The sequence below is a fragment of the Pristiophorus japonicus genome, chromosome 17, assembly GCF_044704955.1.
Source record: "Pristiophorus japonicus isolate sPriJap1 chromosome 17, sPriJap1.hap1, whole genome shotgun sequence".
Classification (NCBI taxonomy): domain Eukaryota; kingdom Metazoa; phylum Chordata; class Chondrichthyes; family Pristiophoridae; genus Pristiophorus; species Pristiophorus japonicus.
Genome location: NC_091993.1, coordinates 54,298,833 through 54,320,453, shown reverse-complemented (window position 1 = coordinate 54,320,453; position 21,621 = coordinate 54,298,833). Strand labels below are relative to the sequence as shown.

General features: G+C 47.2%; 1 protein-coding gene across 10 annotated transcripts in view; it reads right to left on the bottom strand.

Annotated features, from left to right (window-relative positions):
• LOC139227740 (serine/threonine-protein kinase 38) overlaps positions 1-21,621 on the bottom strand; it is a 107,859-nt gene that overhangs the window by 46,489 nt on the left and 39,749 nt on the right. For 9 of the 10 annotated variants that reach the window (XM_070858729.1, XM_070858732.1, XM_070858731.1 and 6 more), the window contains one exon: positions 387-526. In XM_070858729.1, the coding sequence (XP_070714830.1) occupies positions 387-520 (134 nt within the window). In that variant the 5' untranslated portion in view covers positions 521-526. Of the gene's footprint in view, positions 1-386; positions 527-9,456; positions 9,493-21,621 lie in introns of all 10 variants that reach the window. The other variant, XM_070858733.1, reaches the window with a different exon arrangement.

Below are 21,621 nucleotides of genomic sequence, written 5' to 3'. Positions count from 1 at the left end.
TTATGGTCACTACTCTGGAGGTGTACACCCACAGGAACAGGAGGAGGCCATGCAGCCTCTTGAGCCTGTGCCGCTACTCAATTGTGAGGGAGCAGGATTACCATCAGTAGAGAGAGCCAGTAATAGTGTTACTTCAAAAGGTTAATTCAAATTGAGAGTCATATTAAAAACTCCAAACATCAATGCAAATCGCTCTCAGTGCCAAATAATAGGCAAAGGAATCGGACGACGCCTCTCTTTCTTTTCTTCAGGGTGGGGGAAGAGAGGAGAGGACTGGATGAAGTAGAAAGCACATGTTGATTTTTGGAGTGGGGTAAATGCCTGTGGTGTGCAGTGTGCAGACAGACATCAGTAAGCACAGACAGACCCCTGTGCAAATTGCTTACCTCATTTCTCTCTCTTCATGTTGTGCGATCAAGTTACTGTAGAAGTTTTCAAGGGTAACCTTTGTAATGGTGACCCGCTCCTTTGTGTGATTGCTCATGGTGGGGTATGAGGTCGTCTGCCCAGTCATCGCCATGGTTACCTGCAGAGGGGGAAAAAACGCCTGACATGAGTTGCGACGTTTAAAATGAGTATTTGATTTTCACATGGCAGTGCCACTTTGTTTTTACATTACAAACACCAGTACTTGGCTCACACTGATGCACCTACCAATATCCCACCTCAGTGTGCACATATCTGAACTCGGCTGCCATTTATTAATCAGTAGTAACGGATCAATTCACTCAGGGAATGCAAGCTTCATCTTCACATTCACATCCACCCCTGCAGTGAGCAGCAAATGGGTTCGAGTACAACTTCCAGGGGTCCCTCTCGCAGTTACAGTATTGATCGGGGGGTCCCTCCCCCAGTTACTGTATTGATCAGTGCGGTCCTTCCCCCAGTTACTGTATTGATCGGGGGGGGGGGGGGGGGGGGAGGGGGGCGATCCCTCCCCAGTTACTGTATTGATCGGGGGGGGGGGGGGGGGGGGTCCCTCCCCCAGTTACTGTATTGATCGGGGGGGTCCCTCCCCCAGTTACTGTATTGATCGGGGGGGTCCCTCCCCCAGTTACTGTATTGATCGGGGGAGGTCCCTCTCCCAGTTACTGTATTGACCGTGGGAGGTCCCTCTCCCAGTTACTGTATTGACCGTGGGAGGTCCCTCCCCCAGTTACTGTATTGATCGGGGGGGGGGGGGGGGGTCCCTCCCCCAGTTACTGTTGATTGGGGGGGGGGGGGGGGGGTCGTCCCTCCCCCAGTTACTGTATTGATCGGGGGGGGGGTCCCTCCCCCAGTTACTGCATTGATCTGGGGCGGCCAGTTTCAGCACTGATCGAGATGAGTCCTCCAACTTCCTGAGATGCAAGAAAGCTGACCCCACAACATTACAACCAAATTGGGGAGAGCACGCTCAGAGGTGGCAGGGTAAGTACAAGGGAGGACATGCAGCTCTTCCTACCTGTACTGGTTTCACAACTGGACCTTCCCCCTCCAATTCCATTTCCCTGTCCTTTTCCAATGTGCCCAATTCCCCTTTAACCAATGTTGCAGTTTGAACAGTCCTGAGGTGAAGCATTCCATTCTTCCAACTTCCCTCTTCATTCTGTGATAATGCCTGCTTTACAGACCCTTGTTTAAGGATTCACTACCACAACCTTTCACTATTTACTCGCAAAACCTCTCATAAAACTTGGAAAATCTCGGATTCTCTCCATCGCCTTCTCTGGTCCAACAGTGCCGATTCTCTGAGCCGTTTGACCTTACTATAACCTCTCCTACCTGGTATCTCTCTAGTGAACCTACACTGCATCCTTTCCATAAATGTGGACCATTAATAGAACCAGGAAACTACTGCTTCAATTGGAGATTTACATCCTTACTGACCGGGCCGCTGGCCAACGACATCACAACCCAGGGCAGTGTGCAGAGCAGAGCAGCGATAGTGGTACACTGTACCAGCCCACCACAATACAACCTGCCTCAACAAGACCACAGTGGGCGGTGTTTACCCTACATTTACACCACTGAAAATCTTGTTCAGGCAGGTAACTAAATAAATAATAACCCAAATTACTGCTCCCTACCCATAATTTACTGGGGGCGGGGAGGACGGGAGAACGGAGACGACAATGAGTGCATCACTGGAACACAATCAGCAAGTCCGAATGGCCCAGCCTACATAAGAACATAATAAATAGGAGCAGCAATAGGCTATACTGCCCCTCGAGCCTGCTCCGCCATTTAATACGATCATGGCTGATCTTGTCATTTCAAGTGTAATTACCCTTTTAAAGATGTAATAAGTGCTAATTGCAAGCGCAGAGCATTTCTGAGCCTTAAACAACAACCCAACCCGGGAGCTGCAAAACAACATTACAGACGGCTCAAGGCTGAGGTCCAACAAAAAACCCGGGACCTAAAGAACAGGTGGTGGATGGAGAAAGCACAGGAGATACAGCAGCTGGCCGACAACCATGATGTGCGACGATCCTTCATCGCAGTCAAGGCCACCTACGGTCCAAACTCCCAAGGCCCCACCGGGGCCAAGAACAGGGAAACACTCATCAAGGACACCAAGGCTGTCAGGGCCCACTGGAAGGAGCATTTTGAAGATCTCCTCAATCCAGACTCTGCCTTTGACCAGAGTGTTCTCAACTCCATCCCGCAGCATGCCACCCGCCACCACCTCAGTGAGACCCTAAAACTGCACGAGGTAGGAAAAAACAGCTAAAGAACAACAAGGCTACAGGAGCGGATGGAATCCCTGCTGAGGTACTGAAGTATGGCGGAGAGGCACCGTTGGCACGAATACATGACCTCATCGCTCTCATCTGGAGGGAGGAGAGCATGCCGGGAGATCTCAGAGATGCAGTGATCGTGACCATCTTTAACAAAGGGGACAAGTCCGACTGCGGCAACTACAGAGGAATAGAAACATAGAAACTAGGTGAAGGAGTAGGCCATTCGGCCCTTCTAGCCTGCACCGCCATTCAATGAGTTCATGGCTGAACATGCAACTTCAGTACCCCATTCCTGCTTTCTCACCATACCCCTTAATTCCCCTAGCAGTAAGGACTTCATCTAACTCCTTTTTGAATATATTTAGTGAATTGGCCTCAACAACTTTCTGTGGTAGAGAATTCCACAGGTTCACCACTCTCTGGGTGAAGAAATTCCTCCTCATCGCAGTCCTAAATGGCTTCCCCCTTATCCTTAGACTGTGTCCCCTGGTTCTGGACTTCCCCAACATTGGGAACATTCTTCCTGCATCTAACCTGTCTAACCCTGTCAGAATTTTAAACGTTTCTATGAGGTCCCCTCTCATTCTTCTGAACTCCAGTGAATACAAGCCCAGTTGATCCAGTCTTTCTTGATAGGTCAGTCCCGCCATCCCAGGAATCACTCTGGTGAACCTTCGCTGCACTCCCTCAATAGCAAGAATGTCCTTCCTCAGGTTAGGAGACCAAAACTGTACACAATACTCCAGGTGTGGCCTCACCAAGGCCCTGTACAATTGTAGCAACACCTCTCTGCCCCTGTACTCAAATCCCCTCGCTATGAAGGCCAACATGCCATTTGCTTTCTTAACCGCCTGCTGTACCTGCATGCCAACCTTCAATGACTGATGTACCATGACACCCAGGTCTCGTTGCACCTCCCCTTTTCCTAATCTGTCACCATTCAGATAATAGTCTGTCTCTCTGTTTTTACCACCAAAGTGGATAACCTCACATTTATCCACATTATACTTCATCTGCCATGCATTTGCCCACTCACCTAACCTATCCAAGTCGCTCTGCAGCCTCATAGCATCCTCCTCGCAGCTCACACTGCCACCCAACTTAGTGTCATCCGCAAATTTGGAGATACTACATTTAATCCCCTCGTCTAAATCATTAATGTACAGTGTAAACAGCTGGGGCCCCAGCACAGAACCTTGCGGTACCCCACTAGTCACTGCCTGCCATTCTGAAAAGTCCCCATTTACTCCTACTCTTTGCTTCCTGTCTGACAACCAGTTCTCAATCCAGGTCAGCACACTACCCCCAATCAAATGTGCTTTAACTTTGCACATTAATCTCTTGTGTGGGACCTTGTCGAAAGCCTTCTGAAAGTCCAAATATACCACATCAACTGATTCTCCCTTGTCCACTCTACTGGAAACATCCTCAAAAAATTCCAGAAGATTTGTCAAGCATGATTTCCCTTTCACAAATCCATGCTGACTTGGACCTATCATATTGCCTCTTTCCAAATGCACTGCTATGACATCCTTAATAATTGATTCCATCATTTTACCCACTACCGATGTCAGGCTGACCGGTCTATAATTCCCTGTTTTCTCTCTCCCTCCTTTTTTAAAAAGTGGGGTTACATTGGCTACCCTCCATTCCATAGGAACTGATCCAGAGTCAATGGAATGTTGGAAAATGACTGTCAATGCATCCACTATTTCCAAGGCCACCTCCTTAAGTACTCTGGGATGCAGTCCATCAGGCCCTGGGGATTTATCAGCCTTCAATCCCATCAATTTCCCCAACACAATTTCCCGACTAATAAGGATTTCCCTCAGTTCCTCCTCCTTACTAGACCCTCCGACCCCTTTTATATCCGGAAGGTTGTTTGTGTCCTCCTCAGTGAATACCGAACCAAAGTACTTGTTCAATTGGTCCGCCATTTCTTTGTTCCCAGTTATGACTTCCCCTGATTCTGACTGCAGGGGACTTAAGTTTGTCTTTACTAACCTTTTTCTCTTTACATATCTATAGAAACTTTTGTAATCCGTCTTAATGTTCCCTGCAAGCTTCTTCTCGTACTCCATTTTCCCTGCCCTAATCAAACCCTTTGTCCTCCTCTGCTGAGTTCTAAATTTCTCCCAGTCCCCGGGTTCGCTGCTATTTCTGGCCAATTTGTATGCCACTTCCTTGGCTTTAATGCTATCCCTGATTTCCCTTGATAGCCACGGTTGAGCCACCTTCCCTTTTTTATTTTTTTCCTTGCTATCAGCCACTGGGAAAGTCGTTGCTAGAGTCCTCCTCAGTCGTCTTCTCCCTGTGGCTGAGGAGCTCCTCCCGGAGTCACAGTGCAGATTTCGTCCCCTCCGGGGCACAGTGGACATGATTTATGCAGCGTGACAGCTGCAGGAAAAATGCAGGGAACAGCGCCAGCCCTTATACATGGCCTTCTTCAACCCTACAAAGGCCTTTGACCGCGAGGGTCTATGGAGTGTCCTCCTCCGTTTCGGGTGTCCCCAAAAGTACGTCACCATCCTCCGCCTGCTCCACGACAACATGCAGGCAGTGATCCTGACCAATCCACATCCGGACCGAGGGCTGTGTCATCGCCCCAACCCTCTTCTCAACCTTCCTCGCTGCCATGCTCCACCTCACAGTTGACAAGCTCCCCGCTGGAGCGGAACTAAACTACAGAAGCTGTTCAACCTTCGCCATTTCCAGGCCAGGTCCAAGACCACTCCAACCTCTGTCGTCGAGCTACAGTACGCGGACGATGCCTGCTTCTGTGCATACAGAGGCTGCACTCCAGGACACAGTCGACGTATTTACTGAAGCGTATGAAAGCATGGGCCTTATGCTAAACATCAGTAAGACAAAGGTCCTCCACCAGCCTGTCCTTGCCGTACAGCACTGCCCCCCAGTCATCAAGATCCACGGTGTGGCCCTGGACACTGGACCACATCCCATATCTCGGGAGCCTCTGATCAACAAGAGCAGGCATTGACGACGAGATCCAACGCCGCCTCTAGTGCACCAGTGCAGCCTTTGGCCACCTGAGGAAAAGAGTGTTCGAAGACCAGGCCCTTAAAACTGTCACCAAGCTCATGGTCTACAGGGCCGTAGTAATACCCACCCTCCTGTATGGCTCAGAAACATGGACCATGTACAGTAGACACCTCAAGTCGCTGGAGAAATACAACTAACAATGTCTCCGCAAGATCCTACAAATCCAGAGAGGACAGGCGCACCAACATCAGAGTCCTCGTCCAGGCTAACATCCCTAGCATTGAAGCACTGACCACACTCGATCAGCTCCGCTGGGCAGGCCACACAATTCGCGACACAAGACTCCCAAAGCAAGCGATCTACTCGGAACTCATGCATGGCAAACGAGCCAAAGGTGGGCAGCGGAAACATTGGAATGACTCCCTCAAAGCCTCCCTGATAAAGTGCGACATCCCCACTGACACCTGGGAGTCCCTGGCCAAAGACCGCCCTAAGTGGAGGAAGTGCATCCGGGAGGGCACTGAGCACCTCGAGTCTCGTCGCCGAGAGCATGCAGAAACCAAGCGCAGGCAGCGGAAGGAGCGTGCGGCAAACCAGTCCCACCCTCCCTTTCCCTCAACCACTATCTGTCCCATCTGTGACAGAGTCTGTGGCTCTCCTATTGGACTGTTCAGCCACCTGGGAACTCATGCTAAGAGTGGAAGCAAGTCTTCCTCGATTCCGAGGGACTGCCTATGATATGAAGTGCTAATTACTACCAATCAACCTCTCCAACACTGAAAATGAATTATTAAAAAAGTGCGGCGTTTCATTCCTTCAGGTAGTAATTGGAGATTTTGACCCAGTGACGATTAAGGAACAGAGATATATTATAAAGTCAGGATAATGTGTGACTTGGAGGGGAACTTCATGATGGTGTTCTCATGCACTTGCTACCCATGTCCTTCTCAATGGTACAGGTTGCAGGTTTGGGAGTTGCTGTCAAAGAAGCCTTGGTGAGTTGCGGCAGGGCATCCTGTACACTCTGCAGTCAGTCGGGAGTGAATGTTTAAGTTGGTGGATCAAGCGGACAGCTCATCCAAAACTCTACTGCCCGTATCCTATCCAGCACCGAGACTCACTCACACATCATTCCTGTGCTGTCTGACAATGCCACTAATTTAAAATTCTCATCCTCGTATTTAAATTCAGTCATCACTTCACCCCTCCTCATCTCCGTAACCTGCTCCAACCCGACATACCCTGCACCCTGAACTCCATTCCTTGGACACTGGCCCCATCTTCCTCCCTTCCACCCCATTGGCAGCTATTTAGGCCTCACACTCTGGGGATTCCCTTTCTAAATCCCCCACCTCTTCAGCTCACTTTTCTTCTTTAAGACTTTGTTAAAACCAATCTCCATGACATGTTGGGTCATCCATCGTAATAGTTCCTCCTTTGGGTCAACATCTATTTTTTATTCCAAAGGAAAGGCAAAGGACTTGCATTTATATAGCGCCTTTCATGATCTTGGGACGTCTCAAAGAGCTTTACAGCCAATTAAGTATTTTTGAAGTATAGTCACTTATAATGTAGGAAACGCGGCAACCAATTTGCGCACCGCAAGCTCCCATAGGCAACAATGAGATAATGACCAGATAATCTGTTTTTAGTGATGTTGGTTGAAGCATATTGGCCAGGACACCGGGGATAACTCCAAAAGTAGAGCTATGGCATCTTTTACCTCCACGCAAGAGGGAAGGTAGGGCCTCGGTTTAACGGCTCGTCTGAAAGACAACATCTCCGACAGTGCAGCGCGCTCTCAGTACTACACTGGAGTGTCAGCCTAGATTATGTGCTCAAGTCTCTGGAGTTAGACTTGAGCACACAACCTTCTGACTCAGAAACAAGAGTGTTACCCACTGAGCCACAGGGGTGGGGTACTAAGGTTGCAAGATCATACTGAATGGGGGTGCAGGCTCAAAGGACCGAATGGCCTGCTCCTGCACCTATTTTCTATGTTTCTATGTTAAGTGCCATGGGATATGTTTCTACGCTAAAAGTGTTATTTAAGCATTATTTAAGTTGTTTATCATTGTCTGGAGTCAGTTCACAAAGGATTAAGCAAGTAAAACAGTTCGAAAGCCTTTGAAAATTTCCTTACAGTTCTCAATATAACTGTCTGAGAAAACAGCGCAGTCCTGCTTTACTGAACGCAGAGTAGTCTGGTCAGCATACTTTACAAAGCCACATCCTTTCCCTGTGCTTCAGTGAGGTAAAAACAAACTGAGCCAGTCAGCAACTCCAATATTTATACCTAGAATTCTCCTTTGATCTACAAGGAGTTCCCTCTCAGTTTATCCTCAGTGGTCCCGTTTTAGAGCGTGAATACAGCATGGTAAGCAGCTTATCAATTCAATTGGTGGGCAAATAGTTATTGGGATGTGATGTGGTGGGACATCAGCTCTACCAACCTTCTATTGAAAGTATTAGCACAACATACCCTGGTCACGTTTAGAGTTACTCCAAATCCCAGGTCTGTGCTGAGTTAGCTGATCTCAGACAAGGTGCCCGAGCGGAGCTTCCAACCCGATATCCGTTCCATTTCTACCTCCATAATACCTCCCGTCACCACACTTGCCCAAGCCCATCTGCTGCTGAAACCCTCATCCATATCTGTTACCTCTAGTCTCGACTATTATAATGCTCTCCTGGCCAGCCTCCCATTTCCACCCTCAGTAAACTGGAGCTCATCCAAAGCTTTGCTGCCCATGTCCTAACTTGCAAGTCCCACTCACCCATCAGTGCTCACCGACATACACTGGCTCCCAGCATGGCAACGCCTCCAATTTAAAATTCTCATCCTCGTGTTCGAGACATTCCTTAAAAACTACCTCTTTGACCAAGCACCTGTCCTAATATCGCCTCGGTGTTAATTTTTTATCCGATTACGCTCCTTAGGATGTTTTACTACATTAAAAGGTGCTGTATAAATACAAGTTGTGTTGTTGTACTAAGGAGAAAATCCAGTTTCTGGCTCCCAATACCGACCGTCTGCTAGAAAATGGGTGGATTGGGCTGGGCTTGCCTGCAGTTAAATAGGCTCTCTGTTGAGGCTCACACACAAAGAATGCCCACTGGGGTGAGGGTGAGGGCCAAGATACCCAGCAGCTATACAACACTCTGCGAGAGTTAACGCTTTCAAGAGGGGGAGAGAGAGAGAGAGAGAGAGAGAGAGAAAAAAAGTGAGCAAAACAATGCATCATAGACAGCCAGAAAACTGCAGGAGGATGGGCAAAGTATACCTGGGTTTCTAAACTGGAGGATCCATGGGACACTTCAGTAGAATTAGCTTCCTTTAATAAGGATCAGAGCAGGCTGCAAATGCAGGAAGTTTGTTAGAATTGGCAGGACAAGAGGGCAACTGATGGGAGATAGTCATCATCATCATCATAGGCAGTCCCTCGGAATGAGTCCTTAGGTAGCTGAACAGTCCATTACGAGAGCCACAGTCCCTATCACAGGTGGGACAGACAGTGGTTGAGGGGAAGGATGGGCAGGACTGGTTTGCCGCACGCTCCTTCCGCTGCCTGCTACCCAATCGGGGGGAGGGGGATTGGGTTACATTGCAAATCATCGGATCAAAAGCCTCAACCTTCAGGCTCATGCTCTGAGCCCCAAGGTTTCAGGGGTGTCTTGAACTGGGAGAGATCCCATACAAATGAAAGTAGAGTCTGAAGGTTTCCCTTACCCTTCGGTTCCTGGCTCACGGTGCTGTGCGATGGGGCTGGAAAGAACAGGATGCGATAAGTCAGGACTGACAGGATGACCTGGGTACTTTGTTCACACACACCATGCAGGCGCAGCACAGCTGCTAGCAGGAGGCTGGTGAAAGGCGAGTGTTGGAATACTGTAACCCGAGCTGAGTGCCTGCCTACACCAGTGGAAACGCCAGTCCAACACATCCAAACAAAGCCAGCATGCACGCTGCACAGGGGTCACCTGGCTCACAGACAGCAAGTACACACACAGTCTGCAGTCCAGAGGACACAGGAAGGCAGTCAACATCAGAAACCACACGCTCAAAGCAGACAATTTCCTGTTCCACACACAAAGCTCTGGTATCTGACAATTACACAGCGTACTTTCCCTGCAATAAGCAGTTAACTGCTGTAATTTAAGGAGCAGTCGGCAAAACTAAGGCCAATGTCCCTGCGTCTCCCTCCTTTCATCGAGTCAGGCGGACAGACGCCATTGGTCGAGCCCCACTGTGCAATGCAGACTCGATGGCCACCTTTACGTTACCTTAAGTGGACGGTACATTCCTCACGTGACTGCAGTGCCGTTAGAGAAAGAATGTGCATTTATATAGTGCCTTTCCCCACCTCAAGACGTCCCAAAGTGCTTTACAACCCATGAACTACTTTTGAAGTAGTGTTGGAAACACACGTGCACAGCTCGATCCCACGCAATGAGGTAATAAGCTGTTTTAGTGATATAGGTTGAAGGTTAAATGGTCAGGGCACCGCAGAAAACTCCCCTGCTCAGACTCAAAATATGGGACCTTTCATGTCTACCCAAGAGGACATTAGCATCGGTTTAGCATCTCATCCGAAAAGACAGGCCAACAAAGAAATCAATTTGGGATAGAGTGGCTCACTGTCAGGGGAAAACTGGCCAGTTGTCCTTGACTGCTCTCTGCCAAGGTGAGACAATCTCGAAAAGCAAGACTTTGACAAGAGGGCAGGTGGTGAGGAAGGGTTGCCTGTCTTTCCAGTTAACACCGTGGCTCTGCACCCTCGACACAGGCAGGCAATGGGGAAAAGATGATTAGACCTGCGATATGGGTTTCAGCTTTCCTTCTAAATTCAGGTAATATATTGGAGGGCAGGTTTCATTATTTTAAGTTAGTGAGAATTAAGCACATTTGGGGGGGGGGGGGCGGGGAGTTAAGTCATCATGATTTCTGACACATTGGGCCCAAGTTTCCACATGATTTGCGCCTGATTTTTTAGGAGCAACTGGTGGAGAACGGACTATCTTAGAAATTGCAATTCTCCACATTTTTTTTTCTGCAGTTCTAGTCAGGTAGAACAGTTCTACTTTGGATCAGAATTTTTTCTTCAAAAGGCCACTGACGCCGGATTTGAAAGTTTCCAGTGAAAACGTACTCCAAACTAAAGTAGAATGGAGCAAGTGAAGATTTTTGTAGAAGTGAAAAAACCTGTCCGACATAAAAAAATCAGGCGCAGGTTACAAATTAGGCGTCCAGAACGAGGTGGGGGGGGAGGAAGGGAAGTCATTAAATTCTATAATAAATCCTTATTTATACTTATACAAATAAATCCAACCTGAATAAACATTTATAAGCAAAGAAAAGATTAAATAAACCATCTTCCTACCTGTGTGAAAGTGCTTCAGGCAGGCCTTTCGGGACCGAAGGCTGAACGGGCTGGCCCGAGACTTCGGGCAGGGCCGTCCCCAGCAACAGATTTACAGGTAGGTGGCGTTGGGTTGGGTCGGGTCAGGGGAAAAAGAGAGAGAGAGAGAGAGAGAGAGAGAGAGAGAGAGAGAGAGAGAGAGAGAGAGAGAGAGAGAGAGAGAGAGAGAGAGAAGAGAGTCGGGTCGGGAGCACGGGTCGGGTTGGGTCCAGTCGGGGGGGCGGGGAGCGGCAACAGGAGCGCGGGTCGGGTCGGGTCCAGGCGGGGGGGCGGGGAGCGGCAACAGGAGCGCGGGTCGGGTCGAGGCGGAGAGCGGGAACAGGAGCGCGGGTCGGGTCGGGTCCAGGCGGGGGGGCGGGGAGCAGGAACAGGAGCGCGGGTCGGGTCGAGTCGGGGAGCGGGAACAGGAGCGCGGGTCGGGTGTCGGGTCTGGTCAGGGGGGGGGCGGGGAGCGGGTGTCGGGTCTGGTCTGAAGGCAGGGAGCGAGTGTCGGGTCTGGTCGGTGGGGGGAGGGGGGAAAGCAGGAGCTGGCTGTGGGTGGAGCCTTATTCACGCAGCCCCAGTGAGGCCATTCAGCCAGGGCTAGGGGCTGCGTGCTTCGGGCCCCTCCCACACAGTTCGGCGCCTGGAGCTACTGCACTTGCGTGCCCACTGTAGCGCATGTGCAGAGGTCCCGGCACTGTTTTCAGCGCAGGGACCTGGCTCCGCCCCCCCACAGCTCGTGCTGGCTGCGTCGAAGGCCAGAGGACCTGCAAGTAGGTGGAGAATACCGAAGATTTTTTTTGGCGCACTGTGGCGCGAAAAACGGGCATCCAGGTCGGGACTGCACCGTTCTTGGCGAGTGTGGAAACTTGGGCCCATTGGGTTTACAAGCCAGGTGAGTCATTTCTATTAGTGTTGCCCAAAACCTCAACTGTTCACCACATGTGGCAAACTGGGAATCCAGATGCAGCTAAGTGCATTTCTATACAAATATTGGGCCTAAAATCCAGGCTGAGGCTTCCTTCGTACCAACGCCTCCGACCCGAAATTTTTTTACAAATCTCCCTGATGGTCCCGGAGAAACGTAGGTTCCCAGTCGGAGGCCTAGGTTCGCTGCATAGCGCACGGGGACCTGTCTTCCTGGTACGCAAGTCAGGGTTGGAGTCACGTGGGCCCGGACAACCAATCACCATGCAGTATTCTCATTGATTATAATGGCAACCCTGTTTGTGAGAGTTACTGTCAATAAGGAAAAACCCCGAACACTTCCAAACACAAAATAAATAAAACACCTCACATACTTAAAATTAATTCAAATTAAAGTTAATTAAATGTTTTGAGAAAAATATATACTTTTTGGATATTTTTTTCGTGTGTTTTAATACGGTTTAAAATAAACTTATCTAATGGACAGGGTTTTTAACAAAAGTGTTTTAAATTTAATTTCTATAAGTTTTAAAACTCTTACACTATTATAACAGCAAGCTATGAGCCTGCTTTCTCCAGGCGCGAGAGTCTGAAGGACATTGACGGGGCAAGAGATGAGCAAACAGATTGATAGAGTATTCAAACAGGCTCATTTAGACAGACCCCCAAGTCAAGGCTGCTACATGCAGTTCGGCATGTTGCATTAACTCATCAATCAACTTGACATTTTCCGGACCTTGGGTAGTGAGCCAATAAGGTCAAAGGCGGCGAATTATTTTCTGTAAATTGATCCAGGTATAAAATACAGCCATTTTGGCCATGTGGTTTCAGTAAGACAAAAAAACTGGCAATCAGCCAGCAGCTTGTTACTCTCTGCCAAGATTAAAAAGTTAAAACTACCATCGGAGTTCGTATTTCATTGGAAATTAAGAGATCTAACAATTTTGGCGCTGCGAACAGGATCGCTGAGGAAAGAAACTGAATTTTGGACATCGGACCTACATACTGAGGTAAGGACACCTCTTTTTAAAAAAAAAAAGTCCTCGGTCAAAAGTCTAAATTCGCCTCTCCTTCCACGCGATTCCGAAAGCCTCCGGTTTGCGAACCCTCCGGTTGGTAGTCGGCTCGAAGTCCCATAGACGTCTAAACTTCGGCGGTGTGTTAGTTAATTAGTCACCGACCTATTGATCGGCTAGCGAGTCTACGACTCGAGACCCTAGTAAAGAAATGGCAGCAGGAGATAAGAACAAAGAATTGCCTACAACTGTTAAAGGTGGGCAGGCACCACCTGAAGTTTCGCTAGATTTAATTCTTGAACAGTTGAAAGAATACATAGAGCAACAATTCAACTTATCTAAAACCTGTATTAAGATCGAACAAAAGAACGGAACCTCCAAAGGACAATGGTCCTTGGATGAGATTAAAAGGGTCTGGGGAAAAACGACCCGTATGAAAAATAAAAAGCGAACTTGATGGTCCCTAGCGGTTATGGGCCAGATCCGAAACCGGAATGAAATTATAATGCGTTCCCAACATGATCGAGAACTGACCAGTACAAAGGATCAATTGCAAGCAGTTTGTGCACAGCTGCGACAGAAAAAGCTTGAACTTGAAAAGCTGGAAGCGGAAGTTAAAGATCTTAAAGGTGAAATTAAAGAATGGAAAAAATCATTAGGTCAAGAGACAGTAATAGGAAAAGGAAAATGTATTGATCAATTCCCAGGGTACCCATGTTTAGATAAATTAAAAGCGCAAACCCAAAGACACGACCGAGGAATAGATACGGTTTCTGAATCCTCCGACAATACAGTGTCGGAGGATGATGAAGAATTAGGGGTGCGCTTTGCCCCGTTTAAAAAAAAAAAGACGAGTTGTAGTCAAATCAGAAGAGACTGCTGATGAGGGCGGAACCAAAAAAACAAAGAGAAGGGTGTATGCAGAATACTTAGTTCATGCTCCGGCAGACCCAGAGAAAATTGATAAATGGTCCAAGGAATTGCCCAATCCAAAGAAAGGGGGAGTAAAAACGTGGGACCAATTGGACCGCTTAAGAAATATAGATCAACTTCATCCCTGGGACGGAGTGCAAATTTTGACCATAATGGTGCCAAAAACACAGGGAAGAAAATTGCACGACAAGGTAGATGAAGCTTTGGGGCAGAATGAGCAAGAATTAGACGCAGGATGGGAGGCCATTAAACACTGGCTGCAAGCCTTCAGTCCAGCTAAGACAGACTGGGGAAAAATTGCAGCCTGCCAACAGAAAGGAACAGAGGAAGTCCTGGAGTATGACGAGCAGTTTAGATGCACGTGGCTAGAACATTCAAGTATGAATAATACGGATGAGGAAATGGATGAACAAGTGTTTGGACCCCTGAAAGCAGCTTTCGTGGCAGGTCTAAAGCCAGAACTGTCCAAAATGCTTAAGGTAGTGTTACCGGACTGGGAAGGTAGAGGAACTACCTTTGCAGCATTGGTGGATCGATGTAACCAATTAGATCGGGATATGGGAGCTAAAGTCCGAGCTGTACAGGCGATGGGATGGAAATCGCAGGATTCTGATAAACAGTTATTAGAAAAATTACCCGGAAAATGTCATTATTGTGGGAAAGAAGGTCACTGTGCCAAGACGTGCAGGGCAAAACAGAAAGGTCGTGGCTGGGGAAGAGGATGCAGCCAGGGATACAATTCAGCCAACAAGCCAGGCTTGTCACAAGATAACGACCTCATAGAAGCATTTAAGCGACTGACAATACAACAACAGAAGGAGTTACTTGGGATAGCAAAAAACAATTAGAGCCCACCCTGGTCCCCCCTCCTCGCACTAATACAACAAAGGGGAGATGGGCTATATATAACTGTGAGGGTGGGCAATAAGGATGTGGACTGTCTTTTAGACACAGGAGCAGAATTAACATGCTTACCCCTACAATATGGAGACTTTTTGCCGTTGGATGGTAGGGCATGTACAGCCTATGGAGTTGGGGGCCATAAAATGGAAATTAAAAGGACACCGGTACTTATAGGGCTGGGTCCACATGAACTAACCACGCCGGTCTGGATAGGCCCAGTAGATCAACCCCTTTTGGGAATGGACGTTCCAATCCAAATAGATTCATCATTGCATTGAGGATGGTCGGGTGACATGGTCAATTAGAACTTTGAAGAAAGAAGAATTGAAGGAACACCCGATATGGGCTAAAGATAAGAACGATTGTGGCCTACCCCAGATGGAGCCTGCGTCATTTACAGGGACCAAGCCTCCATGCACTAAACAGTATCCCATCAGTCCAACGGCCATCGCGGGAATCTTACCGGTTATTCAGCAATTGGAGAAACAAGGGGTGCTTATTAAAACGCATAACTCCTCCAATAGCCCCGAGTGGCCGGTACAGAAATCTAATGAGACTTGGCGTTTGACTGTCGATTATAGGCAAGCTAACCAGTGTATTGATCAAAAAGCTCCTTTGGTCGCAGATCCCTCCACCATTTTTAATGCCCTCAAACCGGAACATAAATATTTCTCGGTTATAGATATGGCCAACGGATTTTGGTCGGTGCCTCTGACACTGGAGGTTCGATAGTGGTTTGCTTTCGCTGTCCAAGGACAACAGTATACTTGGACCCGGTTACCACAGGGTTTCCACAACAGCCCTATGGTATTCCACATGGCTTTACAAAGCCATTTGCGAGAATTACCTCCCCTGTCATCCACAGTCATCCAATATGTAGACGATATCTTGCTAGCTTCAAACACGGAAGAACAGCATGAACAAGATTTACGAGCTTTGCTGGATCACCTTCGGCTGAAAGGACATAAAGCCAGCATCGACAAAGCACAAATATCCCAAGAAGAGGTTGTATACCTGGGACAAAAGATTTCACAAGGAAAGAGAGAACTTACCCAGGATAGAACTGCAGCCATTCGGGCTGCTAAAAAACCCACCACTATTCAGGAACTAAGGTCTTTTTTGGGATTGTGTAACTTTAACAGAAATTGGATTGACTCCTTCACACAGCTTGCTCAGCCACTGAATGATATTTTAAAGGGGAAACGTGCCTCTAAAGAAGCCATCACCCCTCACTAAAGAACAGCAAGAGGCCTTCCTGAGTTTGAAAAAGGTTTTGTGTTCAGCACCGGCTCTGAGAATCCCCGATAGTAGTAAGCCATTTACCCTGTTTGTTCATGAGAAAGAAGGATATATGACAGCTATACTGACACAAGAACATGGGGATCGACAAAGACCTATTGGCTATTATTCGGCAAAACTGGATGCGGTAGCCCTCGGATGGGGAAGTTGCCCAAGGGCCATAGAAGCTACGTGTCGAGCGGTAATGATCACTGCGGGTCTAGTCCTCAACCAAAAGCTGATTGTCAAGTGTCCCCACACCGTACATGCTTTGCTGTCTATGAATAGAATGTCTCAGGTGATGGCAGCAAGATGGACCCGCTGGACAGCAGTTTTGGAAGCTCCTAATCTCCATATCGTCCGGGCCAGCCCGGTTAATCCCGCAACTATGCTCCCGATGTCAGAATCGAGGGAGCAAGAGGGGGGAGAATGTGAAGAACATGACTGCGTGGAGATTTTAAAAGAAACAGAAGAAGCAGCCTTAGCAGCAGAGGAGCCTCTGCATAACCCAGACCTCATCCGGTTTACAGATGGTTCCTCCTTTGTTGACAATGGTACCAGAAAAGCAGGATGGGCAGTTACAACCTTATATGAGGTAGTGGCAAAAGGATGTTTACCCTCAGGAACGTCAGCACAACAGGCTGAGTTACGGGCCCTGTCAGAAGCATGTCGAATAGCAGAAGGACAGACAGCTAATGTCTACACAGATTCGCGTTATGCTTTTGGAGTCGCTCACGACTTTGGTATGTTATGGCGGAAAAGAGGATTCCTCACTGCTGCTGGTACACCTATCCGAAATGGAAAAGAAGTCCGAGACTTACTGGAGGCCATACAATTACCTCAGGAAGTGTCCATCCTGAAGTGTAAGGCCCATACCAAGGAAAATACCACAGAAGCACAGGGAAATGCCCTAGCCGACCAGGCAGCTAAAGATGCCGCCTCACAGGGCGCTCCCCCAGAAGAACCAACACAGATGTGCAGATTGAAAGCACTCAGGACTCTGACAGGAGACCTTCAAACAATGCAAGGCGAGTGCTCCAGAGAGGAAAAATGGACATGGATTGAGGCAGGAATTAAGCTATGCGAAGATGGCGTCTGGAGACAAAGAGTTACCGACAAGCCAGTCACGCCACAAGCGCTTATGCCTTTTTTAGCCCAACAGATCCACTCGTGGGGATACTTGGCCTCACGACAGATGACGGTACGGTTCCAGAAAAGCTGGTGGGGTCAGGGATTTAAAAAACATGCCCAGCTGGTAACAGACCGCTGTGTGGTCTGCCAGAAAAATAATTCTGGACCCATCACGGTAATGCCCCAACTGAGGCCCCCTGCCCCTGTCGGACCATTCCAGCATCAGCAGGTTGATTATATATCTCTTCCTTCATGCCAAGGGAAGACACTTCACAGGTGCTGTCTGCCAAGAAGTCTGTAGGTTACTGAACATTACGTAGGATTTACACTGTCCTTATCATCCACAATCATCAGGACAAGTAGAGCGAATGAATCGAACTCTGAAACAACGGCTTGCCAAATATCACCAAGAAGGAACATCATGGCCCCAGGCACTACCAATAGTGCTATGTAGCATTAGGGCAACCCCGAACAGAACTACAGGTCTAAGTCCATTTGAAATTATAACAGGAAGACCCATGTCGCTGCCAGGAACTATCGATTTACGGAAAGCTGATGTTCACTTAATGAGTGACACTTTGTTATCATACTGTCAGAACTTAACCAATGCTATTAGTTCTGTTTCCCGACAGGGATCGGCAGCTTGGGGTAATCCACGCGAAGGAGGACACGACATCACCCCGGGAGTCTGGGTGTATGTGAAAAAGTTGCATAAAGAACCTTTGGGTGCCAAGTGGGAGGGACCTTATCAAGTGTTATTGACCACCCAGGCAACTGTTAAAGTTCAAGGAAAGAAAGCCTGGATCCACGCTTCACACGTTAAACAAGCACCTGTAACTGAAGCTGAAATCTAATAAGGACAATTACTTTTTGTGAAAATGTATAAATTTACTGTATTATTGATTGTAGGTATTATTGGCATAGGCCTACTACTTACTAGCCGACCCTCTGCACCAAAGGGAAATAGTAGGGTAGCAAGGGAATTACATGTAAATACCTTTTTATATATGTTATACATTTATGCCAAACAAGGTAACATTTCCAGTTGTTGGGTGTGTACGCATATTCCTATTCACTCAAAGGGAGGGATTCCCTTGAGGCCAGTTCCCTTGAATATCTCGGAAATGGCCGAGTGGATAATTAATCAAAATAAAACAGGCAATGCGCTTCAGGATACGGAAAACTGGGCACGTAAATGGAAGTCAGCAGGTTACAATCTGACTACCTTTGAAGGGGGATACCAACCGTGCTGCAATAATTCCAAACGGCCTCCATTTTTTTGTTATCACTAATACAACGGGAATAGGAAGACCGGGGGAATCGGTCTGTCTGATTAGAAACATCAAAGGAGGCCAAAATATGGGGTATAGTAACTGCTCCCGGAATTATAATATAATCAAGCCATGGAACCGTCCAAACTGGGCCGATGTGGGAATTTTTAACATAACGGGGATTCTGAATAAAACAGATGGAAAAGACTTGACAGGCCCCGGAGTGTTGCTGACAAAGAAACAGCTAACATTCATTGCATATAATGGCACCTATTGGGTGTGTGGCCACAAGGCCTACCCTTGGCTGCCCCAGAATTGGATGGGATCCTGCTATTTAGCCTACATTGTGCCTTTATCATATAAAGTCACTGTCGGAACATTTGCACCGTCCTAAGAGAGCTATCACAGAAATAGAGAGGTTCTTTGCCATCCTGATCCCTGGGTATGGGACCGCCAAACTGGCAAGGGAATCCATTAACATGGCATCCGTTGTGGAACGGGTAGCCAATTTTTACCTCAGAGGCCAGAGTTAAAATCAATGCAGAAATGGTAGCAATCCGCACAGTAGCCCTACAGAATAGACTGGCCCTTGATTACATCCTGGCTGAAAAGGGAGGTACTTGCGCCCTACTCAGAACTGAGTGTTGCACATATATTCCAGATAGCTCCGAAGAAATTACCCACTTAGCGGAGCATATCCAAAAGGAGGTAGAAAAACTTAAGCAACCCCCATCATTTACTTTGTGGAGTGGAGCCACTGAATGGCTAGGTTCAATAGGAACTTCATTGGTGGAAGGTTTAATTCTATTTGTTGTAATTATTTTACTTTTATATTGTTTCTTTATGTTGATTAAATGTTGTTGCGACCAGGCGGCTGTAGCTGCTGTCCCGCAGGTGAGACACCTTGCAGGTCCCAGCAGACCGTCTGTACGTGGCACAGGAGTATGTTATGCTTAAGGAAAGGTGGTTTACTGGTTGAATTAAGATATTGATTTGGATTAAATTGGAATAAGGTTAATTAACCTACTAAAACCAGACTTCTATTGTGGTCACAATGGAACTCGGGTTGGTGTAAATTTGTGTGGAAGCTACTAGTCCGGACATGTGGCGAAACACATCAACAAATTTTAGAAGGAAACTCTATTAACATGTATGAAATTATTTTGTAGAATGTTTAACCAGTGATACCTGAAGTTTTATGATTCAGTTTGTGAAAGAATCAAAGGGGGGATTGATAGACTATTCAAACAGGTTCATTTAGACAGACTGTGAAAATTCACAGACCCCCAAGTCAAGGCTGCTACATGCAGTTCAGCATGTTGCATTAACTCATCAATCAACTTGACATTTTCCAGACCTTGGTAGTGAGCCAATAAGGTCAAAGAAGGCAAGTTCTTTTCTGTAAATTGATCCAGGTATAAAATACAGCCATTTTGGCCATGTGGTTTCAGTAAGAAAAAGAAACTGGCAATCAGCCAGCAGCTTGTTACTCTCTGCCAAGATTAAAAAGTTAAAACTACCATCGGAGTTCGTATTTCATTGGAAATTAAGAGATCAAACAGATGAGCAAACAGCCCAATCTCTCCCACACGGATGTCCTTCTCCCGGGGAGGCAGAGGATCTGTTAAGAGAAATCTTGACATCGCACCCCAAAAACCGGCTTTTGCGAGGCTTCGCCGGGTCTGTGCATACTGAGTACACACCCGGAGGGGCCAGGATTTTAGCCCCAATGAGTTATAGACATGGTCGTTGGACATGTGATCTCAATATTCATTCACACCGTGTTTTCATGTGAACTTTAACCTTTTAATTAGTTTATTGGTAAAATAGTGAGACAAAGACCAGAGAGTAGGATAGTTTTATGATTGTCGTTTACACTTTACTTCCTTGATTATGTGCTGCTATAATTGGGTGCAACACAGGTGAAAATGCCAGACTTCAGCATCATGGACGCACCAGAAACATTATATGGTGGAGAGAAGGGGCGAGTCCCAATGGAGAGAAAGATGAGTTTTGAGCTTCCTGTGTCACACCTTGTGTTCCAGATGGTCGAGCAGAGTGCTGGCTGGGCATTCAAGCTCAGGCCCACCCATTGCCTGGTCCTCACTTGCCCGTGATCCAAGAATGACCGGCTTCAGGGCTTGGATTGTTTTGAAGCAGATGATGCAAATAAAGTGATATATTTTAATTTAGTGAAATCTGCTGTTCGTGCTCTTGCTTTAGTTTAATTTTACTATTCAATAAACTCAATTTGTGGTTTATAGCCTGAAATATATGGTCTATTTATTTGCCCTTCATTTGGAGCGAGCTAGTGCATGTGATGGCATTGATCATATCCAGTGATCATCAATAAGCTGCATTGGTCATTTTGCCATCTGTACACAAGATTACATTTCAGTTCATCGGGAGCAGGAGTTGCCGATGGAAGCGGACTTCTGCATTGTGCATGAGGAAAGGTATCTGGAGTGAGCCCAAATCAACATTTGTATCCAATCAATAGTAAATAGGGCCACAATTTTATATTGATAGTGCACCATTGAAAAAGGCAGATGCTAACCCTCAGCACAAAGGACCAATTTGTGCCAAAAGCAGTACAGAATCGAGCCGCCTTCCATAGGAACATAGGGATAGGAGGCCACTTAGCCCCGAGCCTGTGCTGTCATTCAATGAGATCAGGGCTGATCTGTGACCTAACTCCATATACCTGCCTTTGCCCCATAATCCCTTAATACCTTTGCTAACAAAAATCTATCAATCTCAGATTTAAAATTAATTGACCCAGCATCAATTGCTGTTTGCGGAAGAGTTTTCCAACTTCTACCACCCTTTGTGTGTAGAAGTGTTTCCTAATTTCACTCCTGAAACTCAGTTTTAGACTATGTCCCTAGTCAGGTGTCAGCTTTGAACCATCCAGTGGTCGAGAAAGGCGCTATATAAACCCAAGTCTTTATTTTTTTTTTTTCTAGTCCTAGAATCCCCAACCAGCAGAAATACTTTCTCTATCTACCCCATCTGTTCCCCTTAATATCCTGAA